Source organism: Mauremys reevesii, linkage group 15, assembly GCF_016161935.1.
Source record: "Mauremys reevesii isolate NIE-2019 linkage group 15, ASM1616193v1, whole genome shotgun sequence".
NCBI lineage: Eukaryota > Metazoa > Chordata > Testudines > Geoemydidae > Mauremys > Mauremys reevesii.
In genome coordinates, this window is record NC_052637.1 from 41,509,859 (window position 1) to 41,529,738 (window position 19,880).

General features: G+C 57.8%; 1 protein-coding gene across 8 annotated transcripts in view; it reads right to left on the bottom strand.

Annotated features, from left to right (window-relative positions):
• SDK2 (sidekick cell adhesion molecule 2) overlaps positions 1-19,880 on the bottom strand; it is a 161,491-nt gene that overhangs the window by 54,562 nt on the left and 87,049 nt on the right. For all 8 annotated transcript variants that reach the window (XM_039501736.1, XM_039501735.1, XM_039501733.1 and 5 more), the window contains exon 3: positions 1,653-1,759. In XM_039501736.1, the coding sequence (XP_039357670.1) occupies positions 1,653-1,759 (107 nt within the window). The remainder of the gene's footprint in view (positions 1-1,652; positions 1,760-19,880) is intronic.

Consider the following 19,880-nt stretch of genomic DNA (forward strand, 5'->3'; position numbering starts at 1 on the left):
CCCGGCTTTTCCCTTCGTTACTGCTGAGCGCCGGTCCTGGCCCGAGGCTTTCATCCTAGCGCCGAGTGAGGGGGATCCAAAGAGCTCCGGCGCCGCGGGACAGCCAGCCAGGCTCCTGTCATCCCTGCCTTACCAGCCCCCTGCCGCCGTGGTTGGGGCACCCCCCCGCCTACGTCGATGGCACTGTGCCCAGCCAGGATCCCCCACCTGCCCGCTCCCTGTCAGCCTCGGCCGCCCCTCCCTTTTCCAACGCTTCCCAGCCAATTCCGCCTCTGCCGTGCTGAGGGGTGGGGAGCCAGCCCTGGGCGCACGGCCCGCTCTGGGTCCCTGCCTTCCACACGCCCCGCGTGAACCCCCAAAACAACCACCCCTCCGCCCGAGAGGGGCCGTCCCAGCCTCCTGCACTGGGTGCCAGCCTCAGGGCCTGATCCTGCCGGCCTCATCTCTACACCATCGGCCCTTCAGGGCAGGGCCCGACTCTGTCTGTGCAGCGCCTGGCAAACAGGGCCCTGTCTGGGTCCGGGCCCACCCCTGCTCGCGTTGCGTCTCGGCCCCGTTGCTCCAGTTCTTCCCCCTCTCTCTGACGGACGAGACTCGCCAGCTACACACGGCTCGGCAGGAGCCAGCCGGCAATCCCGCGCCTCACGCCAGCCTGAAATCCATCATCTTCCTTCCAGCCTTTCCCGCTCTTCAGGGCGCCTGCAGCTGCCTCGCTGCTGATTTATGCGGGCGGCTCGCCCCGCACCAGCGTTTGCATTTGCTTTCCATAATGATTATAAACGCTGTTTACTTTGGGTGCCTGTCGAAGGCTACTCGGAGGAACGGATTTCTCTCGCTCCCGGGGGAATTTTACTCCTGAGTGAAGCGTGGACGATGCCGGCTTGAGATAGGAGTGGGGCAAGCTGCCCCCTCCAGCTCTGCCAAAGCACCTCAGTCCTGACCCACAGCCCCCTCTGCTATTCCAGTCTGGCCATGCACCCCCAGCTCTGACAATGCTTCCTTATTGCTGAACCACAGCCCCCAGCTCCCACCCCTCAGCTCTGCTGGTGCCCCTCAATCCTGACCCGCAGCCCCCGGCTATCTACCATCTACCGTCATGCTGCCCGTTCCACTCGCTTCGTTAGGCCCCTCTGAAGTTCTTCACGCCCTCTCCCGTGTCCTGACGAACGGTACAAATTTGGGTCATCTGCACATTTTGGCTCCTCACTGTTCCCCGCCTTTTCCAGCCAGTCCCAGGATGCCCCTCTCCGTGAACCTTTGGTGTGTTGAAAACGGAGCTCCAATTCCTACCCCTTTGCAGTTGGTCTCTTAGCCAGAGTCTGAGCCAGCCAAATCTATCATACCGAGCATCTCTTATTACATCCGGTGAGGAATTCAGCCTGAGGACACCACTGCTCACAAAGGGCTCTGCCCATGCAGAGGCAGCATCACCAGACACAAGACTGGGGCAGGGACTTTTTGCTGTTCTGTGTTCATACTTCACCTAGCGCAGAGGGGCCCCGGCCTCGATCATAACCATAATTAAGAACAATGACATCTGCCTGCCGTGGGCCGTGAAGGTCATTTGGGCTCTGGTGGGCTCTTCGGGGCACTCCAGCTCCTGGGACAAAGACTCACCCACCAACGGAGACATGGAGGAGGGTGCGACTTACATGCCACCTGGACTTCCGTCTGCCTTTGCAAGAGGGCCCCCATCCGATTGCGGACGATGCAGCGGTAGACGCCGGCATGGGTGCGGTCCAGTGATGTGATCATGTACCTAGAGGGAGAAAGGGAGAGGTGACTAAATAGATACAGGTTTCAGAGTAGCGGCCGTGTTAGTCTGTATCAGCAAAAAGAATGAGGAATCCTTGTGGCACCTTAGAGACTAACACATTTATTTGAGCATAAGCTTTTGTGGGCTAAAACCCACTTCATTGGAAGCCCAAATAAATTTGTTAGTCTCTAAACAGATACAGACACCCAGCTGATTAGATACGCTGGGAGGCCAACCACAATCTGCCACATCAGCCAAGAGACTAACCAAGTTCCTACTATCTTTACGTCTCTCTGCGCAGCATCAGCACGACCAGCATCCACAATGATCTAGGCACTTATTTAGTGATGTGCCTCGCTGCAGTCACTCGCCAGGTGCCGGTTACTTCTCCAAAGCCAGGACAATAGACTTCCCAACCCAGGAGACAGCTGGAGGGGTGGGATGGGGACGGAAAAAGAGAACGCCCCCTGCTGGCAGCAAATGGTATGACCAGAACACAGCCTGCAGGGTACATTTGCATTTTTTACCCATGATGCTTTGTGGAGCATAGATCAGTCAGTGGCTATTAGCCAAGATGCTCAGGAACGCAAGCCAGTGCTGCAGAGGTGATCCTGAACCTCTGGCTGCCAGACGCTGGGACTGGGCAATAAGGGAATGGATCAGTCCATAAATTGCCCTGTTCTGTTCATTCCTTCAGAAGCACCTGGCACTGGGCATTGTCAGAAGACAGGATATTGGGGTAGGTCAGTGGTTCCCAAACTTTAACAACCTGCGAACCCCTTTCACAGAAATATCAAATCTCACAAACCCCCTCCTAAAAATGAACATTTCCAGGGATCTTCTCCCTTACCTGAGCATAAATCATAGACGCAGTGATCTTGGAAATAATTTGGGTTTTTTAATGACACGCTTATTACACACTATTTATTATTACATTATTATTTACCATTACAGTATTAATTTTATTACATTGTGAAAATGGCAACGCTCTTCCAAGATTTCACTTTTGCAGCTCATATCACTTCGATGAAGCCTCCAACATGTTTCATCAAGGAGTACCAGACGTGAAACAGCAGGAAGGTATTTAATAAAGAGTTCCTCCCATAAGCATTCGAGTCTTGAGCAGTCCACGCAAACAACGCACGACTACAACGAAGCTTAAACTTGTTCTGCCAGGAAGTCATGCTCACGGGGCTCGGGCTGCCGGCCCCCGCGCCCGGGGTTCCTAGGGACGGCTTTGTTCGCCATTACAGAATTTTTTTCTGAGAACCCCCTGATACATTCACGACCCCCCAAGGGTTCATGAACCCCAGTTTGTCTGACCCAACATAGGCACCATCTTTATGAGTTGCTGGGGGGTTCCTGACCCCTGCTCTGCCCCTGATGGCACCCTACCCTCACTCCCTCCCTCCCCCCCAGTGCCTCCTGAACAGCTGATCTGCGGTGGGTGGGAAGCACTGGGAGGGAGGAGGAGGAGCTGATTAAGGGGCTGCTGGAGGGTGTTGAGCACCCACTATTTTTTTTCTGTGGGTGTTCCAGCCCCGGACACCCCAGGAGTCGGTGCCTATGTAACCCAATATGGCTGTTCTTATGGGCTTCGGATCCACGTGGCTTCCCTTGTTCTAACACAGCTCAGGTAGCGTGCGTGCCTTTAAAAATCAACCATGCCGAGTGTGGGATGGGAGAAATCTCTTGCTGTGGTGAAATTGGCACCCTGGTGCAGGATTCGCAGCACAGGACACAACGCAGACAAGTGTCGAGTTCGTATTTCTGCCAGGAAACACGAGCAGTGTTCACCAGCTGCCCCCACCGCTCGTGTGTGCCTGTGTCGGGGATAGGAGGCGGACGGCTGTCAAAGGTAGAGACGTCCGGAGGGGCTGGCCCAGAACTCCTGACCTTTGATTGCAGCCTCTGAGCTTCACAGAGACCAAACGAATTCCTGACAAAGCGCTGCTCTGAGTCACTGGCGCCCGGCTGCACAGCTCTGACCCCCAGCAAGGACACAGAGACCTTGAAGTCTGTTCTGGGCCTTGGGGAACAAGCATCCTTGGCCCCGCTGACCCCACGAGGGAAGGGGAGTGGGCTCAGGGCTCCTTCCCCCACATTCCGGACTGCAGCCTTTAACACAGGTGCTTTTCCCCTTCGCTGCTGAGCCATTAATGGCCCCGCCATCCCCACACCTGCCACTCAGCACAGTGCGGGAGTCTGGTGCTTGGGTGGGCTCCTTGCCTGGGGGATCCCCACCAAGGTCCGGGGCCGACGCTGGGAGCTGGCGCCGCAGGTCAGTGCATCGCACTTCACCTCCAGGCATCGCAAAGCAAAGCCAAGTCATGGGGGCTGTCTCTGAAAGCAGCCCCGTCCTGCCCCCTTTCCGAGGGGCCCGAGGGAAGGACGTGGCTGTAGCGGGTTGAGCTGTGCCTTTGGCGAGGCGCTCTTCAGAGTCTTTCTTGGCCCCCTGTAGTACACTTTTACGCTCGACTGGCCACAGTTCACGCTCCTTTCGCTTTCCCGCACTGGGATTTGACCTCCTATTTTTAAAGGAGGATTTTTTGCCTCTAGCTGCCTCTTGACTCTGCTGCTGAGCCCTGGAGGCATTTTTTGGCCCCCTGACTGTTTCGTTTTTATTTTGGGTCCATATTTCGTTTGGGCCTCTATCATGGTGTTTTGAAATAGTCTCCATGCAGCTTGCAGGCGTTTCACCCTGGCGACTGCTCCTGTCGAGTGCCGTCTAATTAGCTTCGTTTCTGTGTCGTTCCCCGTTTGGAAGTGAAATGCTACAGTGGTGGGGCTCTCTGGCATTTCCCCCCCGACCAGGCTGTTACATTTAGCACATCCTGGTCACTATTATCAAGCAGTTCAGCTGCATTCACCTCTTGGGCCAGACCCCATGTGACACTTCGCACTAAATGGAGAACTGCCGCCTGGCTTGTGGGTTCCAGGACTCGCTGCTCCAAGGAACAGAGTTTTTATCTCTGCATCCTGCCCTTTTACTTTATTTGACTCGATGCGTCTTTCACATACAGGGCCAATCCCCCAGCAGCGTGACCTACTCTGCCATTCCCGTCTATTTTGTACCCTGGTATTACTGCGTCCCACGGATTATCCTCGTCCCACCCAGTTTCCACAAGGCCTCATTTCATGCCAGGCACCCTACCTCACCCGTTTTAGTACTTCCCCTCTAGCATTTGTACATGGCTCTGCAGCCAAAGATTCCTGTACGAATGTAGCTCCGGCCTCTCGGCTAAGGCAGCCAGGAGAAAACCCCGCAGCGGCCCGAGCCTCAATCCAAACACAGCAGGAACCCCAGAAGAGCCACGTTCTGCTCGGCCAGTGGAGTTCTCCCTTTCCTGCCCACGTCCGGGCTAGACGGAGGTTACCGGACTCCGTGGTCAATGCTCGCTTTGCAGTCAGAGCATTGCGCTGAGCACAGCAACCCGATCGCATTGCAGCTCAAAGAGAAGCGAGCCCTGAGTCAGCGTGGCCATTCCTGGGGCCCAGGACAGCTCCCCGGCATGACCCAAAGGGAAGCCAGGAGTGCTCGGGAGCAGCAAGCAGGATGGGGAACATGGAGCAGCCTGGCTTCCCAGCTCCGGCTCTCGCCGGGAGACAAGCTCTGCCAGCCTGAGGCAACAGGCAACTTCTCCAGCTCGAGCAGCAACGCAGCCAGGCATCACTCAGACAAACGCGCTCTAGTCCCTGAAACCCCACTGCCTCCTGCCGGCGGCCTACGGGAGACTCGCCTGCTCCTTGGCAGAGCCGCCTCTCTCGAAAGGCCCTCCTGGCTCACCCCAGCCCACCCAGTTTGTGCCGGCGTGAGTCCATGGCCCGCAGCGACTGGAGAGACAGGCTGCAGCCTCAGGCCCAGCCGCTCCCCGGGAGGCTGCCGGGGAGCAGGGCCGGCCCGCTCGGCAAGGTCACCCAGCCCGGCACGGTTCTGATGAGTCTGGCTCGAGCTGCACGCCAAGCCGCTTATCATCCCCGCCACCCGCGGCGGCTGCGCTTATCTCTCCCTCTCTAGCCTCAGCAGATTATTAGGAGATAAGGGAAATGAATGTACATTGGCTCGTTTCGGCGCCCACCTCCTCCGTCCCACTCACCCCAGCTCCCAATGGGGCGCCAATTCCCTGGGGATTTAACACTCAGCCCCCCCCCTGGATTTAACCCTATGGGGATTACAGGGGCCCCAAGCACAATCAGGGCTCCATAGCGCACCCACAGTCCCTGCCCCAAAGCGTCCACAGCCGAGACCAGGCAGGAGGGGGACAGAGAGGCACAGAAAGGGGGAGCGATTTGCCCAAGCGGGGTGCGGACCTAGGAACAGAACCCAGCTCCGCAGTGTCCCAGGCTGCCCCTTAGCTTCAGCCGCCTGAGCCTGCAGGGTAAAGCAGCATCTCCCGGCCGGAAGGCATGAGTGGCAGCCGGAGCATTAACCTCTGCACTATTTCTGTTCAGAACAGAGAGACACCGGAGACAGGGGCGAGTAAATAAATAAGGAAACCCGAGCCTCCCCCCGACAGCCAATCAAGTATTAAAAAGTGCCGCTGGCTGCTTTGATTCGGCTGCGTTTTGTCCTTTTGATACAGTTTAAATTAAACTTTAATAACAAGAGACTCACGGACAGTTGCTGCCTGACAGATTAACCCGCCCGCCCAGCCGCTGTGGGCATCAGCACTGCCAGTGCCTCCCTGCCCCTCACCGACACCCCCCCACCCGGTCAGCCGGCATCTCGCCCCTGTGCTGCCGCACCTGGAATTTAATCTGCCCCAGGCGGCGGCTGGAGAACAGGAGCCGGGAGCCTTTGATGTGACCAAGGGAAGAGAGCGATAGAGGTTTCATGTCAAGGCCCCACAGAGAGCTGGGGAGCAGCAGCGGCACCGCTCTGCCGTGCCAGGGCTCCGATGCCAAGCAGGGGGCTAATGGAGTCGAGGAAGTGGCTCTTTCACCCCAAGGAACCTCTCAGGGGGCCTGAGATAACCTAGATGTGCCCTGAGCCACCCCTGGGTGCATCGGTGGGTTGATAGCTGGGAGAGCGAGTCATGTCGTGGGGACGTGCTGTGCAAAGCTTCCCCCGCCCGCTCCATCTTCGATGATGCCCCTCGATCCCAAGCAGCAAAGTACCCACCCCCCCGCGCTCCGCTGTGCCACTCCTGGGCTCCAGACATACCCAACTCTGCCAGTGCCCTTCAGTCCTGACCCGCAGCCCCCAGCTATGCCAGCTCTGCCCCCACCCCCCAGCTCTGCCAGTGCCCCTCAGTCCCGACCCGCAGCCCCTGGCTATGCCAGCTCTGGGCTCCCCACCCCCAGCTCTGCCAGCGCATCTCAATCCCGACCTGCAGCCCCCGGCTATGCCAGTTTTGGGTCACACACCCAGCTCTGCAGATGCACCTCATTCCTACCCTGCAGCGCCCCGTGATATTCCACTCGGGCGCTGCACGCTCTTCACGCACGCATCTCTGCCAACGCACCTCATCCCCAATGTGAAACCCACCCCTGAAACTCAGTCGGCTCTGCCGATGCCCCTGAATCCCAGCCCTGGCCACCACGCTGATCTGTGCTATAGGGAACAGGAGGCCGCCTGCTCGGGGCCACACTCATTGCTGAGACCTTGCAAACTCATGTCACTCACCACCACAGCCTAGATGACCCCTCCGTCTCTCCACAACGATTGACAAGCCTGGAGGACCCAGGGCTGCCGTGGGCTGTGAACGTCGGGCCATCTTCCCGTCCACGCCGCTTGTCTGCCCTGGCCGTGGGAGCTAGCAGGGGATTTGCAGAGACAAGACGAACACTGTCCAAGTGTGTCTGAGAGCAGGATCCTTGCGTATTTCGATCCCCTGCCGGCTCACAGAACAGAGCAGACAGGCAGATTGGAGCTGGGGACAGGCGCACGCCAGCCTGGTGTGCATGACTGCAAGCAGGCCCTGTGTCCTGAGAGCCGCTCAGTGGAGACACAAGAGCTAATTGCCACGGTTTGCCAGGCCTCGTCTTAAAAACAGGGCACCGCTGTTCTGAGAGCAGTCGTCATGTTAAAAGCGTGCAAGCCACCAGCGTGTGCGAGCCACCAGAGTGTGCAAGCCACCAGCGTGTGCGAGCCACCAGCGTGCTGAAATTCCACCGGGTCCCCGACCAGCCCCTAGGTGGCAGTGTAAGACCCCCATTGGGCCACTAACCCGTTTCCTAAGGGCTCGACTCTGGTTCTCCAGCGCAATGGACAGGCCAGGTGCCACCAGCGTCCTGCCAGCTCTCTCCCGCCCCGCTTTCCACCGGCAGCTAAGCACGCCCGGAGTTCGAAGCCCCAGCTTGGCCGGCCTCATTAGCCCAAGCGGCCACGACTCCCTGACAGCCGTCACTGTCACCGGCTCTCCGGGCGCCTTGGGCCAGAGGGAGCACCGCCAGGCCCCGGCATTCCTGCAACACCTCCCTCTCCACTGCACACATTCCCCACCCCCTGCCCCCAGATGATCACAGTGCTCCCGGCTGAGCCAACCCCAGCACGCCTCCGCCGCCAAATGCAGCCACTTCTGGGGTGGAGGGTGTTAACCCACTGGCGCACACCGCGCTGCACAGGAGCAAGCTGAGCCTGGCTGGCAGGTTATGAGCTCAGCAGGGTTGCGGTAGGACCAGGCTGGCTGAGCAATCGCTCCTGCCCCTGACCTGTTCCTGACCCCTGGCTCCCGACTCCTGCTCCAGCCATTAGGCCTGCCTGCTCGTGACGCCACTGTTCCCCCACCCAAGTGGGACTGTGGGTGAGGGTCATCTGGGGTTGCATCCCCCTCCCAGCCCTGGACCTTCTGCTGCGCTGAGCATGGGCAGACGGCTCCCTAAGGGGGAGCTGCTGACACCCCCGCCCCTCCGCCTCACATTTTGTCGTGGCTCTGTGACTGGTTCGGAGCGACACGGTGAGCGGGACGCAAGCAGGAGAGAAGCAGGAGAGCCCAAATCCCCCCCGCCCCACCGCTGTCTGGGCCAGTGGCCAGCAGTCCCTTGGGCACGGTGAAACTGCCCCCATCCCCCGCTTCCCCCCACCAGGCTGTCATTGGCCTTTGCTGGAAACATCAGACCGAGCTTCCCCGGGCAGGGAGCTGGCGGAACAGGGCCTGGGGGCAGGGCGAGCCCCCGGCAGGTGTTTGCAGCGTGACGGTGCCCAGCAGTCCCCCTGAGGGCCTGGGTGCCCCCCTGGGGTCCAGAGCCAGGCCTGGGTCTGAGCGTTGCCGGGGCCAGGAAAGGAGAGAAGACCAAAGGGGTCTCGTCCTGAGCTGGGTGGAGCCTCTCCTGCCTGACGCCAGCCTCAGGGAGATCAGAACTGGGCCTGCTGGGTCCATGCCAGAGTGGGCACAGCACAGCTGGCACTAGGGTGACCAGACAGCAAATGTGAAAAATCGGGACAGGGGCGAGGGGGTAATAGGAGCCTCTATAAGAAAAAGACCCCAAAATTGGGACTGTCCCTATAAAATCGGGACCTCTGGTCACCCGAGCTGGCAGTGGCGTTCAAAAGACGAAGAGAGCCGGCTCAGCCCTGTGGCCCGTGCCTGACCCTACAGGGAGAGCACCCGGTGTCCTACGGGAGAGAGTCCTTGAGTGTCACACCCGATATCGACCAAGATCCCGACTGGCTTTAAATGAGAGATTTCAATGCCGCCGAGCTGCCAGGAGCCGACGCGGACACCAGGAATAAATGGGCAGACTCTCCTTGCACTGTCCTCGGTAATAAATCTCAGCCGCACCCCCAACGCCGCGTAGAGACACAGACGTGCTCACACACACACGCCGACACGGACATGCACGCACACGTATGTGCACACGCCGGGGCCCAGAAACACACACGCCAAGGCCTAGCACCCCCAGCACAGACCCAAGCGTGGGGCTGGCGGGGGGAGGACGAAGGGAGCAGGGTGCTGCGGCTGGCCCAGCTGGAAGAAGTCTGCAGAGGACTCTATGCCCTGGTGGAAATTAAACAGGGGGCCCCGGGATTTGCAGCCACCCCAGAGCAATGACACACCCTGCTGGGACGGCAGGGAGCTGGTCATGGAGTGAGACCGTGGTCCACCTACAGCCTTGTGCTGAGACACATGGCCCGGGCTAGTCCCTGCCCCCTGCCTGGATGCTGTCCCCTGTCCTAGCCCCTCCCATGAAAAGCTCTGTCCTTCGGCCCCTTCGCATGGCAGTGACTTCAGTTCCAGCTCCTGCCCTAACCTCCACACACACCTATCCCCCGCTGGGAGCAGAACCCAGGAGTCCTGGGCCCCGTCCCCTGCCCTAACCTCCACACACACCTATCCCCCGCTGGGAGCAGAACCCAGGAGTCCTGGGCCCCGTCCCCTGCCCTAACCTCCACACACCCCTATCCCCCGCTGGGAGCAGAACCCAGGAGTCCTGGGCCCCGTCCCCTGCCCTAACCTCCACACACACCTATCCCCCGCTGGGAGCAGAACCCAGGAGTCCTGGGCCCCGTCCCCTGCCCTAACCTCCACACACACCTATCCCCCGCTGGGAGCAGAACCCAGGAGTCCTGGGCCCCGTCCCCTGCCCTAACCTCCACACACACCTATCCCCCGCTGGGAGCAGAACCCAGGAGCGGGATCGCGAACCCTCTGGGCACAGCGTACGGGAGAGAAAGCAAGCGTGCGATACTGCACCCGCGTGCTGACTTGCAGAGAGCAAAGGGGCGGGAAAGCTCACGGGGACTCGGCAGCTGCATTCCCAGCTCTGACACTGTCTCACTGTGTGACCTGGGGCTGTGTCCACGCTCCGTGCCTCAGTTTCCCATCTGTAAAAGGGGGATGAGAATACGCCGGTTGCCTTAAGGGGCTGGGCAGGGCTCAGAGCATGCAGAGTGCTATGTAAACAAACAGGAGGGGCTGAGTATCACCCGTGCGGCCTGAGTTGCCTTGCGTATATTTGCTGGCTCACCCCGAGGATCCGCTCACGTTTGGCGTGTGGGTAACCCTCGCTGGTTTGATCCCCAGCAGCGCCCATTACATGATACCTGGGCTTGCATCACGCCTGCTGCACATGCAGCCTGCTCGCGGACGTGCCCTGTGTGCATGCACAAGCGTGTGCAAGGCACACGTACGCATTCTGCTTGACGAGCGTACGACATGTCTGTAAGTGCACAGATAGACGCAAAATTCGTACGCTGCTTCACCCCAACGTGTTTGTACTGTGCGCTGGGGGTGTGTACCGGACACCTTGTCCAATTCACTCGAAGCCCTTGATTAACGCAGCCCAGTGCAGGGTCCGCCAACCCCTAGGGACCCAGGGCTAGAGACTCATTTGAATTCAGTCTCCCCGCTCACCCCCCTGCTGGCCTCCTCTATCAAATGAGCAGCGTGTCAGTGTCTGGTGCTGGCAGGCTCCTTGCCTGGATTCTCCGGCTCCGTGGAGTGTGGCAAACGCTTCGGCGCCGTCTCCTTGGGCCTGCGAGGGAGGAGAGAATGAAGAGATCCTGACACCCCAATTAACGGGCCTCTTCTTCTCGCCACCAGAGGCAAAGGGGCCATTAAGGAGCTGGCCTGTTTTGCACCTGAATGGATGGAAATAGCCCAGAGAAAGGAAACAAATTACTCAGCACAGCCTGGCCTGCAGTTACTAACCAAATCACAGCCTGGCCTGCAGTTCTCTGCGGCTGGCCTTCCGCAAAGGCTTTAATTTTGTTGTCTTTCTGATCTCCCTTGGCATTTGAAGGGTCGTTACCGAGTGCAGGCGCACGCCTGACCAAGGGCCGGGGCTGCCTTCACGGGGACGGGAATTACTTGGGGGCCACAATGCAGAGGTGGGCAGCTCTGAAATCATTAAGCAGGAAGTTTTGTTTATGGTATAAACCCTGAGGAGTGGCACTGAAAACCAGCCTCCCCACGGCATGGCCTGTCCTCCGGCACAGCCTGGCTTGTTGCTGCTGTGCTGCTCACGAGCACTGGGCTGGGGCAGAGCGGTTTGTTATTGTAGGGTCACTCACAGGGCGGGGACACGCGCCGGTTTGTTATTGTAGGGTCACTCACAGGGCGGGGACACGCGCTGGTTTGTTATTGTAGGGTCACTCACAGGGCAGGGACACGTGTCGGTTTGTTATTGTAGGGTCACTCACAGGGCAGGGACACGTGTCGGTTTGTTATTGTAGGGTCACTCACAGGGCAGGGACACGTGTCGGTTTGTTATTGTGGGGTCGCTCACGGGGCAGGGACACGCGCCAGTTTGTTATTGTGGGGTTGCTCACAGGGTGGAGACACGCGCCGGTTTGTTATTGTAGGGTCGCTCACAGGGCGGGGACACGCGTCGGTTTGTTATTGTGGGGTCACTCACAGGGTGGAGACATGCGCCGGTTTGTTATCGTAGGGTCGCTCACAGGGTGGAGACACGCGCCGGTTTGTTATTTTAGGGTCACTCACAGGGTGGAGACATGCGCCGGTTTGTTATTGTGGGGTCACGCACAGGGCGGGGACACGCGCCGGTTTGTTATTGTAGGGTTGCTCACAGGGCGGGGACACGCGTCGGTTTGTTATTGTAGGGTTGCTCACCGGGCGGGGACACGCGTGGGTTTGTTATTGTAGGGTCACTCACGGGGCAATGACATGCACAGGTTTGTTATTGGAAAGTCGCCCGTAGTGCCAGGGGCAGCAAAGGCCAAGGGGCAGAGAAAAGGAACGGCCTCTGAGCTGCCCAGGAAATCCATCTCCCAAAGCCCTTCCCCTCCAAAAGGGGGATGACCAACACCCACTCCCCTGGGCGAACCTGCTGGCAAAACAGCCCCTTCCGCCCAGGGGCGGAGACACACGGGGATTTCTAGGCTCATCTGCTCCGTCGGTTTGGGTGGGAGTTGCCCTTTTGGGCTCCTTCCCCATGAAGGTGAAAGGAGGAGAACCTGTGGCTAGCACTTCCCTCTGTGGCAACCAATCCGATGCAAAGACATGATCTGGGCTAACTTGGGGCGTGGCCGCCTGACCCAAGCCATCACCCCGAAGCTCATGTCGCTTTGTTATCGTAGGGTCGCTCCCGAGGGCTGGGCTGCAATAGGGGCGGCTCTAGACATTTCGCCGCCCCAAGCACGGCGGCATGCCGCGGGGGGTGCTCTGCCGGTCGCCGGTCCCGCGGGACCAGCGGACCCTCTGCAGGCGTGCCGCCGAAGGCACTCTGTCTGCCGCCCTCCCGGTGACCGGCAGAGCGCCCCCCGCGGCATGCCGCCCCAAGCACGCGCTTGGCGTGCTGGAGCCTGGAGCCGCCCCTGGCTGCAAGGGCCAGTTTGTCATTGTACAATACAGCTGCTTACGAGCCCCGGGATATTAACACTCACTTTGTTATCGTAGGGTTGCCCAGGATCGTGCAGGCTGGTTTGTTATTGTAGGGATGTTTAATGGCTGATGCCACTGATTTATTCAGGGGGTGAAGGGACATCACAGCTGCAGCGTTTGCTCTAGCAAATTAAAAACCAGAACGTTGCAAGGTCCATGTGGCGCTTTAAACACAGGCCACAGAAAGCAGCAGCTCAACAGATTTGGGATCTCAGAGCCTTGGCACAGCCCCTTTGATTAACATACTGTATAACGACTAATTAATTCTACAGGGGCACATGTACTGGAATCGTTATTGTGTGATAATGAAATGGCAAGAGAGCATTAAAACACACTTAGCAAGATTTACCAGCTCCCCACATGCAGGGAGCAGTGGCCAGCCGCAGCAGAGGGGCCTCACTCAATGTGTTTTTAACCATCCCCCCGGTATTTAATCAGGTCATGTTAACGGTGTTATTGAATCTCAATTAGCTCCTGATTGGAGAAGGCTGCAGTTTGACACATGCGGCCAGAGCCATCCTTGGCGGCGCCTGCGAAAGAGGCATTTTGCTGCGGTCAGGGGAATTCCAGTAACTCCGGCGGCCTTGTAAATCGCCAGCTCAATTGGTCCGGCTAGAACAATAAGCCGTTTAATAATTCATGCACATGCATTAATCTGCTGGCTTCCTACGGCGCGCAGGGGGCGGAGAGCCCCGCCACGGCGGGCCGGAGAGAGGCACAAATAACAAGACGGCGATTCATGTTTCAGTATCTAAACGGGACGTGGCCAAGGTCAGGGCAGGAGGCAGGGAACGTGTCCTACTTTCCTCCGCCGCTGGGGTGAGTGCCTTCCCGGCCTGCTGCTCCAAACTCACGAATCGACACTGGCTCTTCCACAGACACCTCCCCTCCCCAGTAACCAATCAACACGCACAGCTTGGCTACCCTACAATAACACACGCAGCCCCGCCCTCCAGAGCAACCCTGCAACAACATACCAACCTCGGTAGGCCAGGGCTCATGAGAAAACCTAAAATCAATCAAGCGTCTCTTTCCAAATAGAACTGGGAAACATCCCCCTTCACCAAATCGATGGGGACGCTGCGCTGCAGCCCACAGCTGCACAGACCCTCCCGCCAGCAATGGGACTAGAACTCCGAACCCCCTGCTCCGGAGGCACCCCTCCCTGCCACGTGAGTTAAAGGAAAGTCTCCACTACCTCGGAGCAGCACAGGGCCTGGCACAGACTGTAGAGCGGTTCCGATTGCCCCCAGTACAGGGCACTGGCACACCCCAAACACGCTGCACTGAGCAGACCCTTAAAACGAAACGACACCCAGAAAGTGCAGGATCAGCAGCCTTCCACAGGGAGGGGGTGGGGACTCTCCACCATGCGTGGGGAGCGCCAGCTGGAGCGGTGACTGCAAACCCGCTGCTTCTCCAATCCGCCCCAAATCCCTGGATTGGCAAAACCTGGCCAAGATGGGGCATGCGGTGCCGCCTGGCTCATGGGAAAGCTTCTGGCTGCCCACAGGAAGGGCGAAGCCTCATGGACAGGGCACGTCCTGGGCTCCCCACCCTTCACATTCCCCTCCCCTGGCCCCTCTGTTTTACATGTAAAGTTCACTGAACTTTCAAGAACCTCACAGGGTTTGGGATGCATCTGACTTTTAACTGGCTGCATTTCCCTCATCTCTGTGGTCAATTCCGATGAGACGGCCAAACCCTGAGCTCTTCGCTCCGCTCAGATCCCCACAGCTGGTGCCCATTTGCTTGTAACGCCGGAGGAAGGAGCCCAGAAACCAAACTGGGATTCCTCTCGCTGGTTTTAGCAGCTGATTCTTGCTCTCGCTTGCGTCAGCTTCGCACTGGTGCAAAACCATTGACTTGGGCGGAGCCGCTCTCGAGTGAAACACATGGGAGTAGAGTGACCAGATGTCCCGATATTATAGAGACAGTCCCGATTTGTAGGTCTTTTTCTTATATAGGCTCCTATTACCCCCCAACTCCTGTCCCGATTTTTCACACTTGCTGGCTGGTCACCCTACATGGGAGCGAGAGCAGAACCGGGCCCGTTTTCTTCCCGGCTTCCTCCGAAAAAGGTATTACAAGAGCCAAAACGAGAATCCTGTGCCAGAAAGAGAACCCGTGGGCATCCAGCCCGAGCAAGGCGGCGGGGGAGCTGTGGCGTAGCAGAGGAAACCCAAACCAGAGCCTTGTGGGGAATTAGTCATGCAAAAATGTTTTTTTGGGGAGGGTGAGTGACGTGTCTGACGAAGCTAAGATGCAAGCCAAGGAGCTAATTAAATTTTCCTAGTCTCCACGCTTCTGGCAGAGGGCTTCTGGGCTCGTGGGAAGACATGGGAAATCCTCTGGGTGGGTGCCGGAGTCCTGCACCAGCTGTGGAGGGAAGAAAGGATGGAAGCGGAATGAGAATGTATTTAATAGAGGGAAAGGGCCGTGTGCGTGAGAGTCCGTCCGTCCGTCTGTCTGTCTGTCCACATTCTAATATATGCGCGATGTAATTTCAGAAGGGAGCAGGACTCAATGCAAACCCTAATACACAATCTCATGTGATAAATTACCAGCCCTAACCAATCTGCATGTTCAATTTCTTGCACGAGAAATAAATATCCTCAATCCGCCAGAGAAGCTCTTTCCTTCGGAGGGTTTCATTAAAGACATCGCACGGCCTAATTTGCATGTTATGATTCCGTGTATGAAAAGAGCTCAGACTCTGGAGAACCCACAGGAGGGAGAAACCGCGGAAAAATGTCTTAGCCCCGAGCCACAGGAGTGTGTGCGCGTGGGGCTGGGGTAGAGAGAGCGCAGCACACGCTAGGCAAAATCTTTCCAACTTCTCGGCCTCAAACTCTCTGGAGATGCTGGGTTAAGCTGCCTTCTCCTTAAGGAAGGAGAAACCCTTCTCTGAGCAGTTTAGCTTTTCCCTGAGAGCCTCCCCAGGAGTTTTCCAGACAGGTAAAAGGGGAGGGTGGGAGCTGATCTGCAGAGACTGATGCACAGAAGGCAGCTAACCAGCGCAGGGATCTCCAGTTTCCTCGCAGCGCCTGCAGGCCGGGCGACTGGAGCCACAATGAGCTAGTGAGCCCAGCACGCTTCACGGGGGAAGCTCGCCAGCTCTGATGCAAACCCAGAGCTGCACGAGGACGAAGGGCCCCCTGACCCGCAGCCTTCCCCCTCGCCCTTCTCAGCACCTCCACAAGTCGCTCGCCTTTGTGTGCCGGGTGGGAAGAAAAGGGGGGTTGCTATGGAAACGCGATGCAAACCTGGGAGACGGGTTCTTTTCTTTAAAAAGAAAAAAAAGTGAACTTCTTAGTCTCCAATGCCATAACGCCTGAAAGGCAGCGCAGGCCCCCTTGCTGGGCTAATCAGCCTTCGTGCCCCCGCTCCTTCCTACTCCGCTGCTGGGGGTAGGACCCCAGCACTTCTCTGGGTGACCCCTGCTCTTTTCAGTCGGTTTGAGGGCTCGGTGTGTGCCAGGGCAGGTCCACCCACGACGGGCTGCCCGTGACTGCACCCAGATCTGGTGTAAGGTGGGAAACGAAAGCAACGGAGCAGATGCCAGGCTGTGGGGCATGGCGCTTGCTTTGGGAATTAGCGACGCCTCATTGGCAAGAGGAACCGGAGCCCAGGCTGTCCCCAATGCCAGGGCAAGGGCTCTACAGGAACCACCGTCTGCCAGCTCCTTGCATGGAGCCTCAGCAGACAGGCTGCCACTTCCTCAGATGCTCTCAGCGAGGGCGGAATCTGCCTTGCCGGGGGGTGGCACGGATGGGGTGCAGGCAGGGACGGATGTAGCCTCCAGATTCAAAGGGTGCACTGTTCTAAACTCCTCCGGGGTCACGGCTCTCCCTCCCCAGGGGCCCAGGCCTGTTGGGTCGCTGTTCTCCCCTGTGGGATGGGGGGACTCTCCTCTGTGTGTGGCCGAGGGCTGCTCTTGTCAGGGGAGAGGGGAGATTGCTGGCACAGTTGACTGGGAGACAGAGGCAGGGACACCTACGTTCCTGGGCCAGCCCTGCCACTGCCTCACTCTGCGAAGCTGGGTAAAGCCATTCCCCGCTCTGTGTTCCACAGAGAGCCTTGCACCAAAGCTATTCTAGCCTGGAGGGTGAGTGCAAAGGATAACAAGAGGCCAACCCAAATCCAGCGCTCCCATCTCGCAGTCCGGGCCTTTCCCACTGGGCAGGCAAGCTGGCACCTTGGACACCCCAGTTTCACGGGGGCAGGCTGCCCGCTCTTTGGGGCAGGGACTGGCTTTCTGTCCTGTGTTTGTCCTGCACCTAGCGCAAGTGTCCTGGCTCGGTCTTGGGGCCCCATGGTGACACACACAATAACCAGTGTCAAATCCTGCATCTCCGCTGACCCAGCTGGGCCTCCCGAGGCAAACGCCTGGATGGAGAGAGAGGATCGCGCGACCAAGCCAGCAGTTGGCCGGTGCTTCTCTTCTCCAGCCACACCCCGGGCTGCTACCGGGCGACAATACCCCAAACTACTTCCTTCCTGGGCAGGTGCCGGAACAGGAGGAGCAGGGTGCTTGGTAACCGGGCCGCCCTTGTGCCACTTTAAACAACAACTACAAATCGAACTGGGCACTAGTTCATAGCCCCGGCAACGGAACCGATCAGAGAGTGAATAGCTGTAAATGGCCAGCGCTCACCCCATCCTGTTGCTGTCTGCCGCTCCCAGGTGCTCCTCTGGCATCTGCTGTCAACACCTGAAACTCAGCGCTTCGGGGCAGAGACCCTGACTGGTGGTGTATCAGGCCCAGCATAACAGGTCCCTGGGCCCAGCTCCTCAATGGAATTTGGGTGCCTAATTCCCTTTGAAATCAAGATGCCTAAATACCTTTGGGGCCTGGGACCTGCCCTCTTAGCGCTACTGCAATACAAATAACTAATCACGTTCCACCCAGCGGCACCAATTCGCTTAACGAGTGCGTTAAGCCCCACACCCTCCCACGAGAACCCCTTAACAAGAGGGGAAACTGAGGGTGCAGAGGAAGGCCAGCGACGTGCAGAGCCAGAATTAGAACCCAGGAGTCCCCTGTACTGAGTATTATAACAGTAAAATCTACAATCCAATTACCTTCCTCCCAATGAACCTGAAGGGAAAACACTCTCCAGCTGTGGCAGAATTCATTGTTAATTGTGAAATAACTTCACTAAAGAGCACTAGTTCAGCAATTGCCCCGAGCAGAAACCCTGGCTAGTGAAGAGAAGCACTAAAGATGATAAACAATTTTGACCCGCGTAATTACTTTTTTCCACCCTGAAACCGGTATTTGCTGAAAAACCGTGAGTGATTTCCCTGTTCCGAGGGCCGCACAGCGCAGTAATTGTGCCATTAGGAGCGAGCTATTGGCAGGGCTGGCTAAGCTCGGCTCTGGAGAAAGGGGAAAGAAAGCTGTAGCATTGGGTTTCAGGTCACATCCCGGCATCGCTGCTCAGCCCCAAAGCAGCCCAGCGCCGGGGTCCTGGGGAAGCCAGAGGGCCCTGCACCCCCACCTTGCAGTCAGACGTGACTCTCAGCCAGCCAGTAAGACAGAGGTTTATTTAGATGACAGGAACACAGTCCAAAACAGGTCTTGCTGGTACAGACAACAAGACCCCCCTTTAGTTAGGTCCATCTGGGGCCCCAGGGAGGCCACTGCCCCCAACCCCCCCCCCCCAGCCCCTCCTCTCTGGGCTTTGTCTCTTTCCCGGGCCAGGAGGTCACCTGATCTCTCTGTCTCCCACACCTTTAGCATCCCCTTGCAGGGGGGCAGGGCCTGGCCGTTAGTTGCCAGGCAACAGAGGGTCAGCCAGGAACTGAGCCCCCCCCATCGTATTCAGAGGGAACACTAAAACCAGTCCCACTTCGTCACACCAGGTCACCAAGGGGCAAGACCGTTGGCTTGACATCCTCAGCCCGGCCCTGCTGTCCTGACACCTAAACCTGGGAATCCCGGCCACAGCCCTGTAAAATCCAGAGAACGTCCCCATCACTCCAAGGACTCTCGGTCCGATGCAGCCAGGGAGAGAAAGACGGGTCCGGAACTGAATGGGTTAATCCCCACTGACCGTCTTGGGAGTTGGACCTGGCAGCCAGAGCGTCGTCGGAGAAGTGGCTTCGTCAGGTGTCCTGCCTTTCCACGCCGGACAAGTGACTGGTTGCCGTTTGGCAAAGTGAAAAGGTTTCCTTCCTCCAGCAGCTCAGAGGCACTCTCTCTCCAGTGCCTAGCTGGTGCAAGCAGGCTGAGTAACTTGTCCCTTGGACAAGACCCTGGAGAAGGTCTAATCTTTACTGTTTGTCCCGCACACACCATCCTTTCCCTCCATCCCTCCCACCCTGGCATCACATCTCTTCCCCCTCTCCCTCCCCTCCAGCCACAGGCTGGGCAGAATCCCATTTCATTTTTGTATCATTTTGACAGATAACACTGATGTTTATTTTTAAGCAGGTTTTTTTTTTAATTTTTATCAATGTAAATATTCACACTTGTGGGAAATTATGGGGCAGGAGGGTCAGACAATGGGGGAGCCAGGCAAGTAGACTTGACATTCAGAAAGTGAAAGGTCTCTAACAGTGGTTTTCAATCTGGGGTCCATGGACCCCTGGGGGTCCACGGACCATGTCTAAAGGGTCCGAGAAAGGTCGTTACTGTAGAACGGTGGTTTTCAGCCTGGGTCCGCAGACTATGTCTAACATTCCCAAAGGGGTCTGCAGCTCCATTTGAAATTTTTTAGGGGTCCGCAAATGAAAAAAGGTTGAAAACCGCTGCTCTATAACCCTTAAAACACAACCTGTCATCGTCCCATGTCAGAACACACAAAGGAAGCAGCCTTAAATCCAACGCAAAC